A 20,020-nucleotide genomic window follows, 5' to 3' on the forward strand; every position below is an offset into this window, starting at 1 on the left:
AATGGGTAAGATGGCGATTTGTTTGTTATGTGTGTTTTATTACAATAGAAGAAATTGGAAACAATTTCCTGGGAAGTTTTTGGTTATGTATTTTTATTTTTTAAACTGTGGCTTCTTGACAATCACTGTGTAAAGGAGCTCCTCCTCCTCCTCCTGACGGGAGTTTTATCACATTCCCCCAGATGTGTTGGGGCCAGAATAAGATGAGGATCATGTTAATATCGCTGCGTCTTCTCATCTTTCTTTTTGATATCTTAATCTTTGGCATAACATAAATGAAAGCTCACTTTGGGACTTCGTTGTTTATATAACATAGCTGCAAAAGTTGAATTTCATAATTTTATATCAAAAGTTTATCATGTTTATAACTGTGCTAGGCACCTTGAAATACAGATGAAAAAATAAACTTGAATTAGTGGACCCTTTTGGGGGAACTTATAATTATTTGTATGAGGCAATAAGTTCATAAGAGATGTGTAAGCAAATTATACTGGAATACCCAAGAGGATTGAGTTTGATTCAGCTTGATTCTAGGGGAGAGGGTTTGTGAGCAGCAAGTGTGTTGGAGCAAGTCCTAGAAAGAACAAGGAAAATTTTAATAATTAGTAACGGGGCAGTGTAGAACATTCTAGGCAGAGAACTATTAATTAAGCAAAGAGATAGAGATATGAATTAAGTTTTTGGACGTATTTAAAAATTTTGAGTAGTTCAGTTTAGTAGTAATAAACATTTAGGAAAGAATGGACTGAAAAATGTGGTTTGGCCACATCAATGAAGACTTAAAATGACAAGCCTTCTGTGCATATATCTGAGAAACTCATTTTCTGAGATTTGATTAATAAATACCCATATTACTGAACATATTTTCAAGATGATGGATTTTTGTCTGTTTTGTTGTTGCTGTATTCCCATAACATTGAAGGGTGTCTAATATACAACAGGTATGCCTGAGATGTTAAATGAATGAATGATTTTAGATTTCATAAGAAAGAAGAATTTCAGTGGTTATATTTTAAAGAGATCTTGTCCTAATAGGTCCGGTTGTTTTTAGTACTTTTCTGACATGCTTCAAGCGTCACTGTATTCACCTTCCTTGGATTTGTATTCTTTGCAATGTTCTCTTTGCTCCTGTAACTATGAGCATCTCCTTTAAGGTGTCCCTTCATTATAGGGCATGTCTGCCTACCTGTGTGACTTGGTTCAGGTAGATCTCAAAATTCTTTGGTTTTAACTTGACGTCTTTTTTTCTGTATTGCTTAATTCTTTAATCTGGATTTTAACCAGTTCTAGGAATTAAATGACATCACATTTAAGGTTTCAGCTACTTTCTCCCACTGTATTCTTCTGGTTGTTATGTTATGTTGTATAAGTAGTTATATTATTTATTTAGATATTGTCTTTAAATATTAGTTTTGCTCTTGAAAACGTATGTTATAAGTTGAGTTGTTAACTGTTCCTGTTTGTATTCTTTAGTGCTTGCTCGAGGGATTACAATATGCATCCTCAATGTACCACAGTCCCCCTTGAGTTAATAGAATCCCACTTCACATAAACTGGAGGAATTTGCATGATAAAATTATTACTGCCTCTTCCCCCTTTGTTGTGGTGTCATCTATTTTTATGTCAATGTATGTTATAACCCTAATTATACCTAACCATTATTTTTACCTTTGCTTTAAACAGCCAATTAGCTTTCAAAGAAATTAAAATTTCTTTTGAATTTTTCCCACATATTTACCATTTTGTAGTGCTACTTAAGCTAGAGGTAGTGTCTCCCTTACCAGGATTCTCACAGCACATACTTTGGACATTATGTCATAGGCATTAAAATTATAGTTCCATGTATATGTCAAATTTCCTTTGCCAATTTTAGGTTATTTTCTGGCAAGGACTACAGTTTATTAATTTTTAAATACTTCCTTGTGTCTAATATAGTGTCTTATACAAACTAGGCAACTGGTTTTTACGTATGTAAGAATGGCTGAAATTTTGTTCTTTTATCTCTGTATAATACCCCAAGGTGTATTACTACAGTTCACCATTAGATGTCACTTTCTACCATTATATATTCTTATCAATAAATTTCTTAATATAAAGCTTATGAGATTTGGGAAGTTGGCACTCCTATACAAGTGCATTTAAACCGAGACTCTCCATACATTTTAAATTGGTTTCTTTCTAAAAGACACATTCAGATATTATAATTGAAATTTTTATTATCTTTTAGGGTTATATGTCTCAGTCTATACTGAACCAACTGATTTTCCTGAAGTTTTCTTTAAAACGTGAATACTGGCATTAGTTTTTGGTGATTCTCTCTGTGGAGCAAAGTTTGGAACTATTATAAGTAGTAGAGAGAAGAAGTAGGATATTCAGGAGTACCCTGAGATATGTTCGCAATCCTTCTGTTGGTAGTGTAATTCTGAAAACGAACTTATTCCAGAAATTCAGCTGACCCCAAACTCACCAGAAGTGTCTCTAGACAAGATTTGGTGGCAATTGCTGGCTTTATTTGGGTTTGTCAGAGAAAGAGGGAGAATTGACTTGGCTGTGAAAAGAAATGTAGAGGTAGAGAAACAGGATTTGTAGGGCTCTGTCGGCCAGTCACAGAACATGGTTAAGTGCTAAGAATGAGTTTCCCTCACTCTTTCTCTTCCCTTAAGAGACAGGAGGAAGGAGGTTTCAGCCATCCCAGAGGGTTCGATGTCTACTGCATGCCTGCGGGACTGTGCTTTGGGGAAGAAGGCATAGGGCCTTCCTAGCATTCAAGTCCCATGTCCCTCCTGCTGCTGTGCCTGCACTCACTAGCCATCCATGCTGCCACCCGGTCCCCAGTCTTGCCAGGACACACTGCTGGCCATTTTCCTCAGTTCACTCAGAATATTCAAATTTGAATAAAATAGCAACATTGTTTGCAAATAACATAATGCACAACCAGGACCTGCCCAAGCATGTGACATTTCTGATAGGGTGGCTCTGGCACATCTAAGCCAGAAATGACTGTCTTGTATTTTCTGCTTATGGTGTTCTTAGAAAAAAGAGAGAATGTTGTTTTCATTTTTCATTATATCTATGTAAAATTGAAAATTTTGAACCATGCATATAATAAACTAAAGAACCAAAGAATTAGGACATTTAAAATCCATTCTGTATTGATCTGTGAAATTACACACAATATAATGTCAAAAAATGAAATTTTGTGTTGTAATTTGTTTTAGATTAAAATTTAAATGTATATGTTTTTGATATATTGATATAAGGTGGCCACTTGTCCTTTTTAGGAAAACGTTTTTTAACTTTTGGGTCTTAAAGTGTCATTCTTTATGAAATAATGAATGATAATTCTTATGAAGTAATTGGTGATATGTGTTGTAGAAAATAAATAAAACGTTGGCCATGCTATATACTACATCAGTGTACCCAGCGGTAATCAAATTTTACTTCTATTGGTAATCATTCAGTTTGTAATCCATGCTTTTTCCTGTATGTTTTTGTATATTCCTACAGCTAAAGCAGTTAACAGGTCATGGCACGTTTAACAAAAAGACGACAGGCGGATACAAAAGCTATCCAGCATCTTTGGGCTGCCATTGAGATTATACGGAACCAGAAGCAAATTGCCAACATTGACCGTATTACAAAGTAAGTAAATTTAAACAAAAATATTCATGTAAAATTGCTTATAAGACTTTGGGAAAAAAGTTTCAAAAGTGACTTATTTATTATGATAACCAACGTATATTACAAGGTACCAGTCACTTTGTTGCCTTACAGGAGTATGCAGTTAGAAAAATAAAGACAGAAATGTACACAAGCAACTTGTCTTTGGAGGTTTTGTAAATAAATATTATATAACTAAAATACCAGTGCATACTATTTATTATAGCTTTTTAGTTATCAAAAATTTAACCCTTGAAACAAATCTTTGAGTCTTTTATTTAAGAGGCTTTTAGTTGATCACTTTTATGTAAACTGTCTAAAACCAGTCTACTTGTTCATTATTCATTTTAATACAGGACAAGCATGGTATGTGTAGTAAGTACCATCTTTTTAGTTCATAGTCCACTAGCCAAGAACTTTTAACAATTTCATTCTATACTTTAGAAATGTATTAAATAAATCTTCAGTTAAAAAAGACAGTTCTTATTTTTTGTTTCCTAGTTTCCAGTGCTATTTACCTTGGTAGACCAAGATTCAGTATAGAAAAAAATCAGACTACTTTATGAATATTCACTTTACATGTTATACATTAATTATAAGGGAGTCGTCCAATAGAACTTGATTTTGTTTTATTGTATTTGTTTCTCTGGGTATTTTTAAAAGAATAAACCTGAATTTATCTTTTAAAATATTTGAATGATTTTTTTTGGTAAACTAGAATTCTTTTTACTTATTTCTCCCACACAGTTTTTAGATATTATCTGTAAAAAATGGAAAGCGTGATTTTAAAAAATCTTATTTAACTAAATGCTTGTTTTTGCCCTTCCTTATTAATAAGTAACAAAATTGAATACCTTGTATTTTTGTCCCTTACCTATATTCTCATGGAGAAAATTATAAAGGCTAGTTAAGAGGGAATGAATTGGAGAAAGAGAAAGGGAAACTGGTGTTAACCTGTTGTTCTAACTCTGTATTTATCCTTTGAATACTTTCAGTTTCCCATGTAAAGTCCTGGCCCCCTAGGCTATTAGAGGGAAAATAGGTAACACCTATGTGGGAAATAATAAAATGAATAGTACATAATAATTAAAATGACTTTATTATGTTTTTAAATACAGCAAATAATTTGAGTCACGGTAACTAAATACAAATTATCATGAGGTGATACTGGTATAAAAACATTTTTTAAAAAACCTCAAAGACTTAAAAGCCATATTTTCCTATGGTTGGGATTTTAAAAAACCCTAGTTTAAAGCAAATTATTTACAGGAGGCAGTGCAAATAAGATACTGTTTTTTGGATTTGATTTTTAAAATGAAAGTCATTGAAGCGTGACTAAACTGAATTGTTTGGGCTGATACTTCTTTCTACGCCATAGCATCTTTCTCTAAAAGCTTTAGGGACGCAGTCTAGGAAGCTGTGGGACTCTCCCAGTGTGAGATATATATGGTTCAGCCATCCAGTTGCTCTTAGGTTGTGCCCTTCTGCTTATGTGGGGGTCCGAGAATTAGCCCCACAGCAGTGGGTGATCCCAGTGTCTGTGAGGACCCACGTACATATATCAGATCACAGGAGAAGTTACACAGAGGTTGCTGCTAAAGCATGCAGAGGGATTCAACTGTTTCTCTCAGGCTAGCTGTCCTTGATTCAAACCCAGATGAGGACTCCCTATGAAAATAACACTTGAGCCGAGCTCAGTCACATAGCAGTAAATCCCTTACTCAGATTAATAGTATATTCAGCACGGGAGTGGATTCAGTGAACAAACTGCGTGAGGAGTGCTAACATCATTGCACTCATTCTGCATTATGGATTGTTGGTCAGCATTCTCTCCTTTCTTCATCAGTACAGCCTTATTTTTCTTCATCTCCTAAGGTCCACAGATCTTAAAATAAATGTGAGTAAATTTACTTACCTACCAAATAGTCATTGTTTTATCAGTCTCATCTAAAGGTGAAAAACAAAACTAAGAGAATCAAAGGGTGCGTGTTTGAGTGATTGCCAGTGTCTCTTTTGCTGCATCCGGTCTGAGAACATGCCATTTCCTTTTATTACGGGGCCACGCTTCGCAGCATGCTGTACTTCTTTTAGCACGTTTGTCACGGGAAGGAGCTGTGTAGCTCACTGCCTAGCCCAGTGCCTTGGCTTGCTCGTTACACTTGACAATGTAGCTTAGGAAGAAGCATGGGACCATGACAGGAATTCAGGTCTTTTGCTGGAAAGCCTGGTACTCCTCTTCTGTATTCTAAATGTAGGTACTTTTCAAGCCTTGGATAAATTTGATAGCAAGTTATAGCTGATTGTGAACATATAGTTTTCTTTTCATCTGTACAAGTATCTTAAGTTACTGAAAGCTGTAGCAGACTTACTGAAAAGAATGCTACATATTAGTCATTAGGTTTTACTCTGTATTATGACTGGTTAGTGACTGCATTATAAAAATGAAAGCTATACTGCTTTAGTCATGCATTCAAAGTTTTGGACTTTTGGGTCCTGGCTCTTTATAATATTTGGAAGCCTGGCACACCCTAAACATTGTAGTTTACTTGTGTGTAATATTTTAGTTCTTCGTATTTTGTTTGATGTGTCTTAATAAGTCACTTTTAATCTGTAGATTTCTCATTCATCTTGTTGTGTCATTTTTCTTTGTCACTTATTGAAGAAACGGGTTCATTTGCTCTGTGGTTGCCCATAGTCTGGCTTTTGCTGACCACATCCCTGCGGTGTACTTTGACCCGTTGCTCATTCTCTGCGTTTCATGAAAATTGATATTTTATCTGGAGGCTTGGGGTGGGGCGGCTGTGTTCTGTTCTCAGGAGGCCGTGTGTCTGCTGTTTTTCATGTGTTCACGTTAGTAGCCTTGATGCAGGGGCTATATCCAATAACTCCTCAAGGATTGCAAAATGGTGCTAATCTAACTTTCCCTTTCCCTTTTCAACTGGAATACTTCTGCAGGGACATAAGCCTCCCATCATTTAGTGTTTGGTTACTGTGTGGTATGGTTCATACTGGAAAAGTAGATTAACTGATTCTTTTTCTGTGTTTACCAGTTTTCAAAATAGCATCCTCTGATGGAAACCAATTCATGTTTTTAAGTGTCATTTAGAATTTATGCATTTAAATACATTTGATATATTTCAATCCACTTCTGACATAATCCTTATTGACGCTCAAAATTTTCCACCTTTGACCCGTTGGAGCCTCTTCATGCTGGCTGCTAAGTTACCCTGCTTTCTGATACAACAGGGTTTTTTAGGTTCGTCTTGTACACACACGCTGCCCCAGATTTCTCCAGGGGCCTCTGGTTTCTCTCAGTTAAAAAATGGCATTTCAGGAGCATTTTTCTGGCCCTCGGTGTGCTCATTGCTCTTTTCCTGTGACTTTTAGTGGACAAGAGTTAGGAAATAACTATAACTGTAAAAGAACAAATACCTCATGAATTCATACTGTTATTTTCCACTTGAATTTATGACTACTGGGTTTTGCTTAACGTGTATCTGAAATCTGTATCTCTTTTCTACACACTAAGGGTCATGGCGCCCAGGGACATCGTGAGTGGTAACATTTTAGAATATGTCACCCCTCCATTTGTCTTACGCAACATCACACACCAAGCTGTTGTGCGAACAACAATTAACAGTCTGTCGTGGAGACCACATGAATTCTTTATCCGTTGTCTTGAAACAATTATACTGGTTGTGAACGGTTGGAGACAGCAAATACATACACTTCCTTACAGCCGCCATTAGTCTTCTCTAAGATACAGCTCATGCTTACCACTAGTCCTGTGGTTGATATTGAAAGATCCTTCTCTAGTAGATTCCTTTTTTATTGTTCCCCCTACTTTATTGAGACACAGTTGAGATGGTATTAGTTCAAATTGTACAACATAGTGATTTGATATACAGTGTTACCTCGGTTTTCAAACATCTTCTTTGACGAACATTTCGGTTTACGAATGCCGTAAATTTTATGGATCTATTTTTATCTAATTTTAGGTAATAAAATTCATGCTAAATTTGCAGTTTTAGGGGCTGATTTTAAAGGTCTGGAACGGATTAATCCATTTTGCATTACTTTCTATGGGGAAACCGTGCCTCGGTTTTCGAACGTTTCAAAACTTGAACTGTCTTCCGGAACGGATTACGTTTGAAAACCGAGGTACCACTGTATGTATACATTGCAAAATGATCATCATAATAAGTTTAGTTAACATGTATCACATTTTTTTTCTTCGGTTGAGAACTTTTAGATTTACTCTCTTAGCAACTTCCAAATGTGCAGTACAATATTATTAACTGTAGTAACCGTGCTGTGCATTACATCCCCATGGCTTATTTATTTTATAGATGTAAATTCTCCCCCTGCCCCAGAAAAAAAAAAAAAAATTTGCCTCTGGCCACCAGTCTGTTCTCTATCTGTGAGCTTGGTTTTTATAGATTCCACATATAAGTGAGATTACACAGTATTTGTCCTTTTTTTTCCCTGACTTAGCGTAATGCCCTCAGAGTCCATCCACATTGTCACAAAATGATTGAATTTTCTTCTTTTTTGTGGCTGAGTAATAATTCCATTGTACACATGCACGCGAGCACACGCTTTCTTTATCCAGTCATCTTGTCATTGGACACTTAGGTTGTTTCCATGTTTTGGCTGCTATGAACATGGGGGTGCAGGTATCTTCTTGAGAGAGTGATTTCACCTCCTTTGGATAAATACTCAGGACTTGCTGGGTCCGATGATAGTTCTGTTGTAGTGTTTTTTTTTAAAAATTGGGTAAGGGGAACAGAACTTTATTGGGGAACATTGTGTACTTCCAGGATTTTTTTCCAAGTCAAGTTGTTCTCCTTTCAGTCTTAATTGTGGAGGGTGCCGTTCAGCTCCATGTCCAGTTGCCGTTGCTAGTTGCAGAGGGTGCAGCCCACCATCCCTTGCAGGAGTCGAACCGGCAACCTTGTGGTAGAGTGGACGTGCTCCAGCCAACTGAGCCATCTGGCCACCTGGGAGCTGAGCGGCAGCTCATTGACTTCATTCTAGTTGCAGAGGGCACAGCTCGTTGGCCCATGTGGGAATTGAACCGGCAGCCCCTGTTGCCCAGAGCTCGTGCTCTAACCAACTGAGCCACCCGTCCGCCCCTGTTTTAGTTTTTTTGGGGGAACCCCCACTCTTTTCCATAGTGACAACACCGTATAGTAGATTCTTAATCAAAATTTCATGGGAACAAGTTTTGGAGTTCGTGCATATTCATAACAGTTGATCTGCAGCCTTTTTACTTGAAAGTTAGTTTAACTAGACACAGAATCCTTAGCTTATATTTTTTCTTTGGGGTTCTTTTATATATTGTATATTCTGACTTAAAGCGTTACTGTAAAACAGTCCGCTAACTTGATTTCCGTTTTGTTGTGATTGTCGTTTTGCCTGACTTCCCAGTTGGATCTTTTCCCATCTTCTGTGTTTTTCATTTTTATATTATTAGGTTGGTGCAAAAGTAATTGTGGTTCAAAAGGTTAAAAATAATTGTAAAATTCACAATTACTTTTGCACCAACCTAATAAATTCTTTTCATCTTCCTTTTTAAAAGATTTTAGTTGTTAAAGAGCAGTTTTAGGTTTACAACAAAATTGGGTGGAAGGTGCGGAGATTGCCCATGACCTCCCTGCACCCCCCATACGACGCCTGTCCCACTGTCAGTGTCCCCAGATGGTATATTTGTTACAATGGATGAACCTACACTGACACATCATCATAATCCAGAGTCCACAGCTGACATTAGGGCCACTCCTGGTGGTGTCCATTCTGCGGGTGTGGACAAGTGTGTAATGACACGTACCCACCATTCTAGTGTCACTCAGAGCAGTCTCACTGCCCTGAAACCCTCTGTGCTCCCCTGTTCATCCCTCCCCACTGCTCCTAACAACCTCTGATCTTTTCCTGTCCCCATAGTTGTGCCTTTTCCAGAATGTCATCGAGCTGGAATCATACAGTATGTGGACTTTTCTGATTTTTTTTTCACTTAGTCATGTGCATTTAAGGTTCCTCCATGTCTTTTCATGGATTGATGGCTCATTTCTTTTTAGTGCTGAATAATATCCTGTAGTCTGGATGGACCACAGTTTATTTATCCACTTACCTTGCAAAACATCTTGGCTGCTTCCAAGTTCTGGCAGTTATGGGTAAAATTGCAATATATATATATTTTTTAACATTTTCTGCTATGTATTCATTCTTGTGTAACTTTTCGTTTTGACCTCACTTCTGAAGTAATTTTTAAAATTTATTTATAATGTTTAACTCATTTCTGAGTTTTTCCAATTCATCTTTCATGGTTTTCTTTATGTCTTTATTCATTTCTTTGTGTCTTTATTGGAGTACTAGTTAAAGTTTTCCTCTGTCTTGTAGGCACATATCTTGGGTACGCTTACAGTGTAAGGGAATGTTGTTATTCGCCTTTATCTGCAGCCTTTCATGTTGGCCATTTTGATGGGAAATCAGTTTTGCTGAACTTGGATCAGGGAACACTGGTTAGAATAATTTTTCTAGATTGAGCCATGCCCAAAAGCTCCTTCCTACCTCACTTTTAATGCAGTGCTCAAAATACGGCCTTATATTTCCCATGGTTTCCTGCTTTTTCTTCACTGTTTTCTCCACTGCTTTCTTCTGGAACCACCCTTTTCTTTTGTACCTGGTACTGTTCTTACTTTGAAGATCTTTTTGACCTCACTCCAGTAGTATTTGATGGTTTAATTGCTAACAATTTCTTTACAGTGTGGGGCTCTGCCTGGAAGGGAGCCTTGGCTGATTAAGTTTGACTGTTCATGGGGCCCATTAAGCCCCAGCCCATAAGACTTTACTATGAATTCATGAATTACTGTGGAACACCTGGAAGTGGGGTGTGTAACACCCTATCCAGGTTCAGCTGCTGTTCTCAGATTGGCCGGCTGTACTTTCCTGTGACTGTCTGTTATTTTATCCTTCTGTACTCCGTCTCATTAGATACTGTTATGTACCTCTGCTTTCTCCTACACAGGTGCTGATACCAGTTGGGGTTGTAGCTCTTGGATATAAACCCTCACTTGCTCAAATTTGGGGATTTAAAGGGATTTTTCAGCACTTAATTTTGTTGTTTATGTTGTCCAAGCGTGGGGTTTTTTGTTTGTTTATTGCTAACTCTTCTAGTAACTGTCTGAGATTTGGGAGAGATTAAAAACTACGTTATCTCCACCATCTTTCCAGCTCATAGCAGTCTTTTGATTTTTCTTAAAATAAAAAAAATATAGTTGCTAAAGGCACTGGTATTTTCTGAAGTCCAAAAGCAGAGCTAAAAGCAAAGTTTCTACTAGCAGAAGCAAGTCCAAGGAACATTCTGCATGTTTGTATATAACACTAGACACACCAAAATCTCCAGCAGTATCAGCTTCAAGCACAGGATGGTTAGAATATTAAGATTTGTGTTGAAATTTAAAAAGAAATTCCATGAGTGGAAGCCTCAGATCCTCAACCTTATTTGAATAATTAGGGACTAATAATAATTTCCTTATCTCCGTAACAAAGTAATTTTTCTGTGTTGCAAATGTTTCTTTCACCTAATGTGATGACACCTAACTTTTGGGGTTGATAGCAGTGGTGTCCTGTTGGCCGTCACTGAACCCCTAGGAAAGAGTCTTGAGTCCTTTTTACCACTTTTGGTTTTATCTTTTTTAAAAACTGCTAGTGTTCTGTTCAAAAAAGTAGTTTGAATGGTACTATAAATTAAGAGAATCACTGTTGAGATTTGAATATTTCAAGTATTTAAAAATACAACTAAATAACTTTTTCTTTAACAAGTTCTATTTGGGGGTAGAAAGTATTTTTACAAAAAGATTAGAAATCAAAATGCATGTGTGGGATTAAGTTTGATTTATTTTTTATTTTTAATGGTTAGCCTGTCTCTCTGATTTAAAAGCTCGTGTTTATAAGTTTGATTTAATGATAATATGAAATTCCATAGATGTATTAATTTGGGAGTTAAATAAGCACAAAAAGTTTTGGTCTCAGTAAAAACATTTTACGTTCTTAGAAATTGATGTATGTTTTGTGATGTTTAATCATAATGTAAACATGAGTCATTTTGTCATAAAGAAAGTACAGTAGTCAGTTTAGATGAAGATAAACATAGGCTTATATCTTAAAAGAACAGCTTCTCTTTTAGTTTAAAAGTGTAAATACTAAATTATAATTAGCAGATACGAATTAATCAATTTCATGGTATTTGGATAGATGTCATGAAATTGAAGCTTCAAAATATTTGATTACTTAGCATTTATATAAAACAAATATTTATGATACATTTTTATGCTTAAAATTTAGCCCTTGTGTAACAGTTTTTATTTTTATTTTTTAAAAGATTTTTATTAAAATAGAGTGAACATACAATATTATATTACTTTCAGGTGTACATCATATTCAGCAGTACCCACCTAGCACTATACAGAGTTGTTACATTATTGATTACATTACTTATGCTAAAGAAGTGATCACGATAATGAGTCCAGCAGCCATCTGACACTGTACCTGCTGTCACAGTATTACTGATCTTTTCCCCCCTTTTTAAATTTTTCTATTAGCTTTGACATTCAGTATTATTTTGTATTAGTTTTAAGTGTACAGCATATAGTTAGAAATTTATATAATTTATGAAGTGATTCCCCCTGACTTGTACCACCTGGCACTATACATAGTTAGTTATTACCATATTATTGATTATATTCCCTATACTTTATATCCCCATGACAATTTTGTAACTATCAGTTTGTATTTCTTAATCCTTTCACCTTTTTCACCCTGCCCCAACCCCCCACCCATCTATCACCCCGATAGACCTAGTACCCGTCTGCCACCATACATAGTTAGTACAATAGTATTCTCTATATTCCTTATGCTGTACCCTACATCCCCATGACTACTGTGTAACAAGCAATTTGTACTTCTTAATCCCTTCCCCTTTCATCTATCTCCAACCCCCTCCCATCTGGCAACCATCAAAATGTTCTCTGTATCTCTGAGTTTGTTTCTGTTTTGTTAATTTTGTTCTTTAGATTCCACTTATAAGTGAAATCATATGACATTTATCTTTTTTTATATATTATATATATTTTTAATTAAAAAATTTAAATTACAGTTGACATACAATATTATTAGTTTCAGGTATATAACATAGTGATTAGAGATTATATAACTTATGATCACCCTGATAAGTCTACTACCTACTTGACATCATATATAGTTATTATAATATTGACTATATTCCCTGGTCTTTACAACATTATTGATTACATTCCCATTATTGATACATTGAAAATTAATTTTCAAAACCCCGTGGCCATCTTGTGGTTACTGACTGTTTTCTAATCCCCTCACCTTCCCCTTATCCCCACCCCCCTCCCATCTAGCAACCCTCAGTTTTTCCTCCATGTTTCCAAAACTGTTTCTGATTAGTTCATTCACTTATTCTTTTCTTTAGATTCCACATATAAGTGAGATCATATGGTATTTGTCTTTCTCTGTCTGACTTATTTCACTTAACATAATGTTCTCTAGGTCCATCCATGTTGTTGCAAATGGTAAGATTTCTTTCTTCTTTATGGCTGCGTAATACTCCATTGTATCATCAATAAATCAACAAACAACAAGTGCTCGTGTGGATGGGGAGAAAAGGGAACGCTTCTGCACTGTTGGTGGGATTGCAGATTGGTGCAGCCACTATGGAAAACAGTATGGTGGTATCGCAAAAATCTGAAAATGGAACTACCTTATGATCCAGCAATTCCATTCGTAGGTATCTATACGGAGAAATCCAAAACTCTAATTCAAAAAACTTTATGCGCTCCTATGTTTATTGTAGCACTATGCATAATAGTCAAGACATTTGTCTTTTGCTCTCTGACTTATTAACAATCATATGACAAAATCAGGAACAGAAATGAAATTTACTTTTAATCCCTAAATTTCCCAGTTTAATTATAACTCATTGTCGTGTTATTTTTCTAAATGTCACCTATATTTTAACATACAATAAAAACAAGTTATATGACTTCCTTTTTCTGTTTAATCCAGATTATTCACATCTAATTTGGATAATTACAACATGACATTTGAATTTCGTTGTCAGTAATAGTTAATAAGATAATTTAAAGACACATTTTGAAGTAAGTATGGATTTTTATATTAGTCTCTACCAGAATGATTGCCACGTTGGTGTCATTGGGAGATGGCATTTTATTTTTTTGGTGACTGCTATGAAAAGCAGTTGAGCCTTCATGGTTCCTTCCTGTCTTGGTGACTTTGACGTTGTGTTTCTAGAGGTGATCAGTTTGTGACTAGAGGAACATTGGATTGGTAGACTAGTCCCATTCAAGTTAATGTTTCACAATGGGCATCAATTCTATGTATTGCTTACTTGAGGGTCAAACCCCAGTTAGAAAATGTGACCTCTGACCTCTTGTGACATGTTTGGCTTTGAGATTTATGAGTTCTGGAGTTCTTCCTGTCACTACAGATAGACATAAGACCAAACTGTAAGTCTTCTTTGTGTGTAGGTTGCAGCTAGGTATACTTTGTTTATCTGTTTATTACAATTTAATTTTATGAAACCCATAATTTTTAGGAACTGTTTACTGAAGTATAATTTTGCTTTGTGTCTGTCAATTTCTGTTCACTCCTTAGATTTACTCTAGAGGAGGAAAATGGCAATTGCCTAGATTATTAGGTTGTTGCAAAAGTAATTGCAGGTTAAAAGGTTAAAAATAATGGCAAAAACCGCAATTACTTTTGCACTAACCTAATTCTTCTTTAGAAATAAATTAGTTTAAAAAAACACACCACCAGTTAATATTATAGTGTATAATATGTGTAATCCCAAGAATTCTTCACAGCATTACTAACTACATTGTCACTTCAATCTACATTAATTTATTCTTTCGTAAATATCTTTTTATGGTAGCAGATGTCAGGTGTACTTTCGTTTTAACATAATAACAGCCTTGCAGAAGAAGTAACTGATTCTGAATAACCATACTCCACAGTGTGTTTTTTTCAGTGCCATATCTTACGGCATTCCTCTTGGTTGCATTGTTATGTAGCTATTTTCACGTATGACATTTCTGTGCAGTTCTGTGAAGGAAACATACAGACAAGGCACAGAAACGTGTAAATCACCATTAAAGAATAAAATGGTATCACGTAATAGGAGCGGTACTGCAGAGCATGTCTCAGCCCCTGTGAGTGGGGGCAGTAAATGGCACTGCAGGCCTGACTTGTGGGAGAGTCGGGGAGGCCTTTTGGTGGGCAGGGATTAGTCAGTCCTTGGAAGTTGGGTGGGGTTCGGTCAGGCAAAGAGGATAGCCCACGCAGAGACTGCAGGATTTTAAGGGAAAGGGGATTAAGAGGAGAGGGCCAGACTAGGGGGCCTGTTTACGAGCCCTGAGACTTTCATCCTGTAGCTAGAGGGGAGTAATGAATGTGTTTGGAATACGGAAATGGTAAAAGTAAATAGTCGTTTTTCCTCCCCAGGTGGATTGAATGGTGCTCTTCAGTAAAGGTATCTTGAGTTCTCCTGTTCCTCCCTCTCCTGGCCTGGGTTTTAGCCTCTGTCACATCCTGCCTATACTGGTTCCTGATTGGGCTTCCGGCCTCCTGGTCTTGCTAGGCTGGTTCTTCCCATCAGTGGTGTCAGAGGTGTTTTTCCGAACGCCATCTTATCAGAGGCTCCATGATTGAAAGCCTTTTCCTGTTGCCCATAACATCTAGCTTCCTGTCCAGGCATCAGGGCCTCGCCTTTCTCTCCTGCTTCCTGCCCCACACTGCACCCCAGACGCATGCACCGGGTGCCCCGTGTCCACGCTCTCCTGGGCTTGTCTCCTGGGCAGACACTTCAAGTCACATCTCCCCACCTCTTTAGGTCAACCTCAACTTCACATTTTACCAGTTATTTTTCTAGATTTTAGGTCTGATTGTGCTATTCTTAAAATCCTCTTTCCCCATTCTGCATTTGTTGCAGAACCCTTCACATTCCCTTTCCCGCCTGCCTGTGCCCACTCAGCTCCATCTGATGAGAGAGTTTGCTATTGCCTGAGCACTCTACTCTTTGGGTTATTCGTGTTCTTCCTTCATCAATGGACAAAACAAACATACCATTTCCTTTAAGATCCAACTCAGACCTCACCTCCTTTGAGAAATTGATCCATTCCACACTGAGCAATCCCAGTACCCTTCCTCTGTGCTCACATTCTGATATGTAGAAAATTCAGTTTCATTGTTTATGACAGTCTCTTACAGACTTTGAAAGACAGTTCTTCCTTTGCTGGTGTGAGCACCTGGAGAGCAGGCCACACAGCTTCTTGGCTTTGGATCTTAGTGTGAAGCATAGTGGGTTGGGACGAGGCAGTGAGGAAAAGTTTCTTAGTAAGTATGCAGTTACATTGACTGAAGTGGCTGTTTCAAGGAGGATTAGAATAATTAAGAACACAGAGTCATTATTTTGTGACAAGCACTGTGCTTTGTATGATTTTCGCAGCGACTCCACGAGGTCTGTTGTCATTGTTTTCCTGATGAAGACGGTGAAATAAATTGTCTAAAACCACACAGGTTGTCAGCAGAACTGAAATTTGAATGTAGTTTTATCTGATGTCATAGTCTAAGCTCTTAACTGTTGAATATTTTCTTTTGATATTTAATGAATTTATATTTGTATCCTTGCAAACTTTGAAGTCATCTATATAGTGCCTTCGTATTATTTCATTTCACCCTAACAGCAACTCTCTGACATTCAAATTACACCTTCTTTATGGGTGAAGAATGTGAGGCTGAATGAGTAAATTATTTGTCCCAGGTTAAGTATTAGGATTAGGAAGAACCTAGTTCTTCAGAGTATATTCTAAATTTTTAAATAAATTCATTGATGAAAGATCCACAGATGTGCTATTTAGGTTTTGAAGTTTATTAATTTTTGTTCAACGCAAATTTAAAACGAAATACGTGTTGTATGTATACCTATCCATCTCTGAAGCGCCTAGAGGCAGGTCATTATTACTGTTCTTAATTTTTTTATTGTGTAATACACGTAGCATGAACTTTACCATCTTAACCTTATTTAAGTGGACAAATTCAGTGTATTAAATACATTCACACTGTGCGGCCATCACCACATCCACCTCTAGAACGTTTTCAACCGTGTAAAACTGAAACTCATTACCTATTAAACAATAGCTCCCCGTCACCCTGCCCCAGCCCCTGGCCCTGCCCCTCTAATTTCTGTCTTTGTGACTAAGTGCCTCATAGAAATGGGATCACAAGTGTCTGTCCTCTCGTGACTGGCTCATTTCACTCAGCACAATGTCCTCAGGGTCCCTCCTTACTGTCGCATGTGGCAGGATTCTCTTCCTTTCCCAGGCTGGGTAACGTTCCATGGCCTGTACACACCATGTGTTGTTATCCAGGCATCTGTCGGTGGACGCTTGGGTCATTCCCACGTATTAGCTACTGTGACTAGTGCTGCTGTGAACATGGGTGCTTAGATCTCTCTTCGAGACGCTGCTGCTGTCCGTCCTTTGGGGTGTGTGCCTGGGAGTGGGATTACCATATCATATAAGATTTCTATTTTTAATTTTTTGAGAAACTTGCATATTGTTTCCACAGCAGCTGCACCATTTACAGCCCCACCAGCAGTGTACAAGGGTTCTTTTCTCCACATCCTCATAACACTTGTTTTCTGTTTTCTTTTTTTTTTAGCAGCCGTCCTAATGGTGTGAGGTAGTATCTCATTGTAGTTTTGATTTGCATTTTCCTAATAACTTCATTACATTTTTAAGTGATCGTCTTTCTTAAAAAATTTTTTTGACATAAAATGCTATATTAGTTTCATATGTACAACATAGTGATTAGACATTTATATGTCTTACGAAGTGACCTCCCCTATAACTGCTATCCATCTGACATCATACAAAGTTATTACAATATTATTGACTATGTTTTCTATACTGTACTTTACATCCCCAGGACTGTTTTTATAACTGGCCATTTGTACATCTGAATCCCTTCTTCTTTTTCACCCCTCCACATCCTCACCAACACTTACTGTTTTCTGTTATTTTCACGATAGTAGGCATCCTAACGGGTGGGAGGTGACATCTCACTGCAGTTGTGGTTTGCGTTTCCTAAGGATTAGTGATGTGGAGCCTCTTTCCATGTGCTTATTGGCTATTTGTATGTGTTCTTTGGAGAAATGTCTTTTCAAGTCCTTTGCACATATTTGAATTGGGTTGCTTATTGTTGAGTTTTGGGAGTTCTCTATATATTCTGAATATTAATCCCTTATCAGATATGTGATTTGCAGATATTTTCTTCCACTTGTAGATTGCGTTTTTACTACGTGGATAGTGTCTCTCGTACAAAATTTTTCAATTTTCATGACGTCCAGTTTGTCTATTTTTTCTTTTTTGGCTTGCACCTTTGGTGTCATATGCAAAACATTGTCATTGCCAAGTCCAATGTTATGAAGCTTTTGTTTTAATTTTCTTCTAAGAGTTTTATTGTTTTAGGTTTTAATTTAGGTCTTAGATCCATTTTCAGTTAATTTTTATATATGGTGTTAGGTAAGGGTCCAACTTTATTCTGTTGCTCGCAGATATCCAGTTTTCCGAGCACCATTTGTTGAAAAGACTCTTCCCCATTGAATGGTCTTAGCGCTCTTGTCAAACATCATTTGGCTGTATATGTGAGGGCTTTTTTCTGCGCTCTCTATTCTTATCTATTGGTCTATATATTTGTCTTCATGCCAATACCAAACAGTTTTGATTACTGTAGCTTTGTAATAAGTGTAATTACTGTAGCTTTGTAATAATAAATCGGAAGTGGGAGTCCTCCACATTTTTTTTCTTTCTTTGTCAAGATTGTTTTGGATGAGGATTACATATGAAGTTTAGGATGGGTTTTCGTATGTCTGAAAAAAAACGTGGTTGGGATTTTGTTGAAGATTGCATTGACTCTGTAGATCGCTCTGGGTAATATTGACAGTATAACAATATTCTTCTAATCCATAAACATGGGATGTGTTTCATTAATTTTATCTTTAATTTTTTCAGCAATGTTTTGTAATTTTCATTGTACAAATCTTTCACCTTGTTGATTAATTCCTAAGTATTTTATACTTTTTGATGCTGTTGTAAATGGAATTATTTTCATAATTTTTTAGATGGTTGATTGTTCGTATATAGAAATGGAACTGATTTTTGTGTATTGACTTTGTTCTCTGCTACTTTGCTGAATTCATTTATTAGTTAAAACAGCTTTTTTTGGTGAAGTCTTTTAGAGTTTTCTACATATAAGGTAATATCTGCAGAGATGATTTTACATCTTCCTTTCCAGTTGGATGCTTTTTATATCTTATTCTTGCCTGATTGCATGGCTAGAACTTCTACTACTGTGTTTAATGGAAGTGGCGAAAGTGAATTTTGATTTGCAGTGAGCGTCCTTGCCTTATTCCTGATCTTAGAGGAAAAACTTTGTCTTTTAACACTGAGAATGATATTTGCGGTGAGTTTTTAATGTATTGCATTTTTAATACATGATTTCTCTCTCTCTCTCTCTCTCTCTCTCTCTATATATATATATATATATATATATATATATATGTGTGTGTGTGTGTATATGTATATTTATATATATATACACACACACATATATAGTATTATGGGGAGGCAGTTTCCTTCTGTATTCAACTTGTTGAGTGGTTTTGTCATGAAAGAATATTTTTCTGCATTCATTGAAAGAATATGATTTTTATCTTTTATTCTGTTAACGTGGTATATTAGACTTATTGATTTCCATATGTTGAACTATCCTTGCAGAGTTCAACCCAGTGGCAGAGTATTATAATTAAATTTTATTTTTTATTGCTTTAAGTAACATAACCATATGTGAGATTCTTGGAAAATAGAAAGCAGAAAAATAATTACCTACAATTCCTCTACCCAAATTCAAGTAAGGGACCCACTTTAATTGATTTATTTCTGGTCATTGTTGATGCTTGTGTCTTCCTCAGCATTGGTTAGCCTTTTTCAGTGCTGTTACATGGTCCCCATGAGTCATTATTGGTGATGGTTGCACAGCAGTCCATCTGTTGAGACTGTTCAGTAACATACACATTTATTGTAGGTTTACATTATGTCATCTTATTTACCTTCAAAACTACTATAGGTCTTAACACTATGAATTTTACTTACAGAAATGCACATTGGTATGCAGAGAGGTTAAGTGACTCATCCAGGGTCATGCAGCAAGTAAATTGTGGAACTGGTGTTTGAACTGAGATCCATGTGACTTCAAA

At 36.5% G+C, this 20,020-nt stretch overlaps 1 protein-coding gene across 20 annotated transcripts in view; it reads left to right on the forward strand.

Moving 5' to 3' along the window:
• Positions 1 to 20,020, forward strand: part of ZMYND11 (zinc finger MYND-type containing 11) — a 125,528-nt gene that overhangs the window by 38,798 nt on the left and 66,710 nt on the right. For 13 of the 20 annotated variants that reach the window (XM_074325071.2, XM_019719300.3, XM_019719303.3 and 10 more), the window contains exon 2: positions 3,508 to 3,642. The exons of the other annotated variants lie outside the window; for them this stretch is intronic. In XM_074325071.2, the coding sequence (XP_074181172.1) occupies positions 3,527 to 3,642 (116 nt within the window). In that variant the 5' untranslated portion in view covers positions 3,508 to 3,526. The remainder of the gene's footprint in view (positions 1 to 3,507; positions 3,643 to 20,020) is intronic. 20 annotated transcript variants of the gene reach the window in all.

Source organism: Rhinolophus sinicus, chromosome 1 (genome assembly GCF_057876585.1).
Source record: "Rhinolophus sinicus isolate RSI-liver-muscle chromosome 1, RSI-T2T, whole genome shotgun sequence".
In the NCBI taxonomy this organism is placed as follows: Eukaryota; Metazoa; Chordata; class Mammalia; order Chiroptera; family Rhinolophidae; genus Rhinolophus; species Rhinolophus sinicus.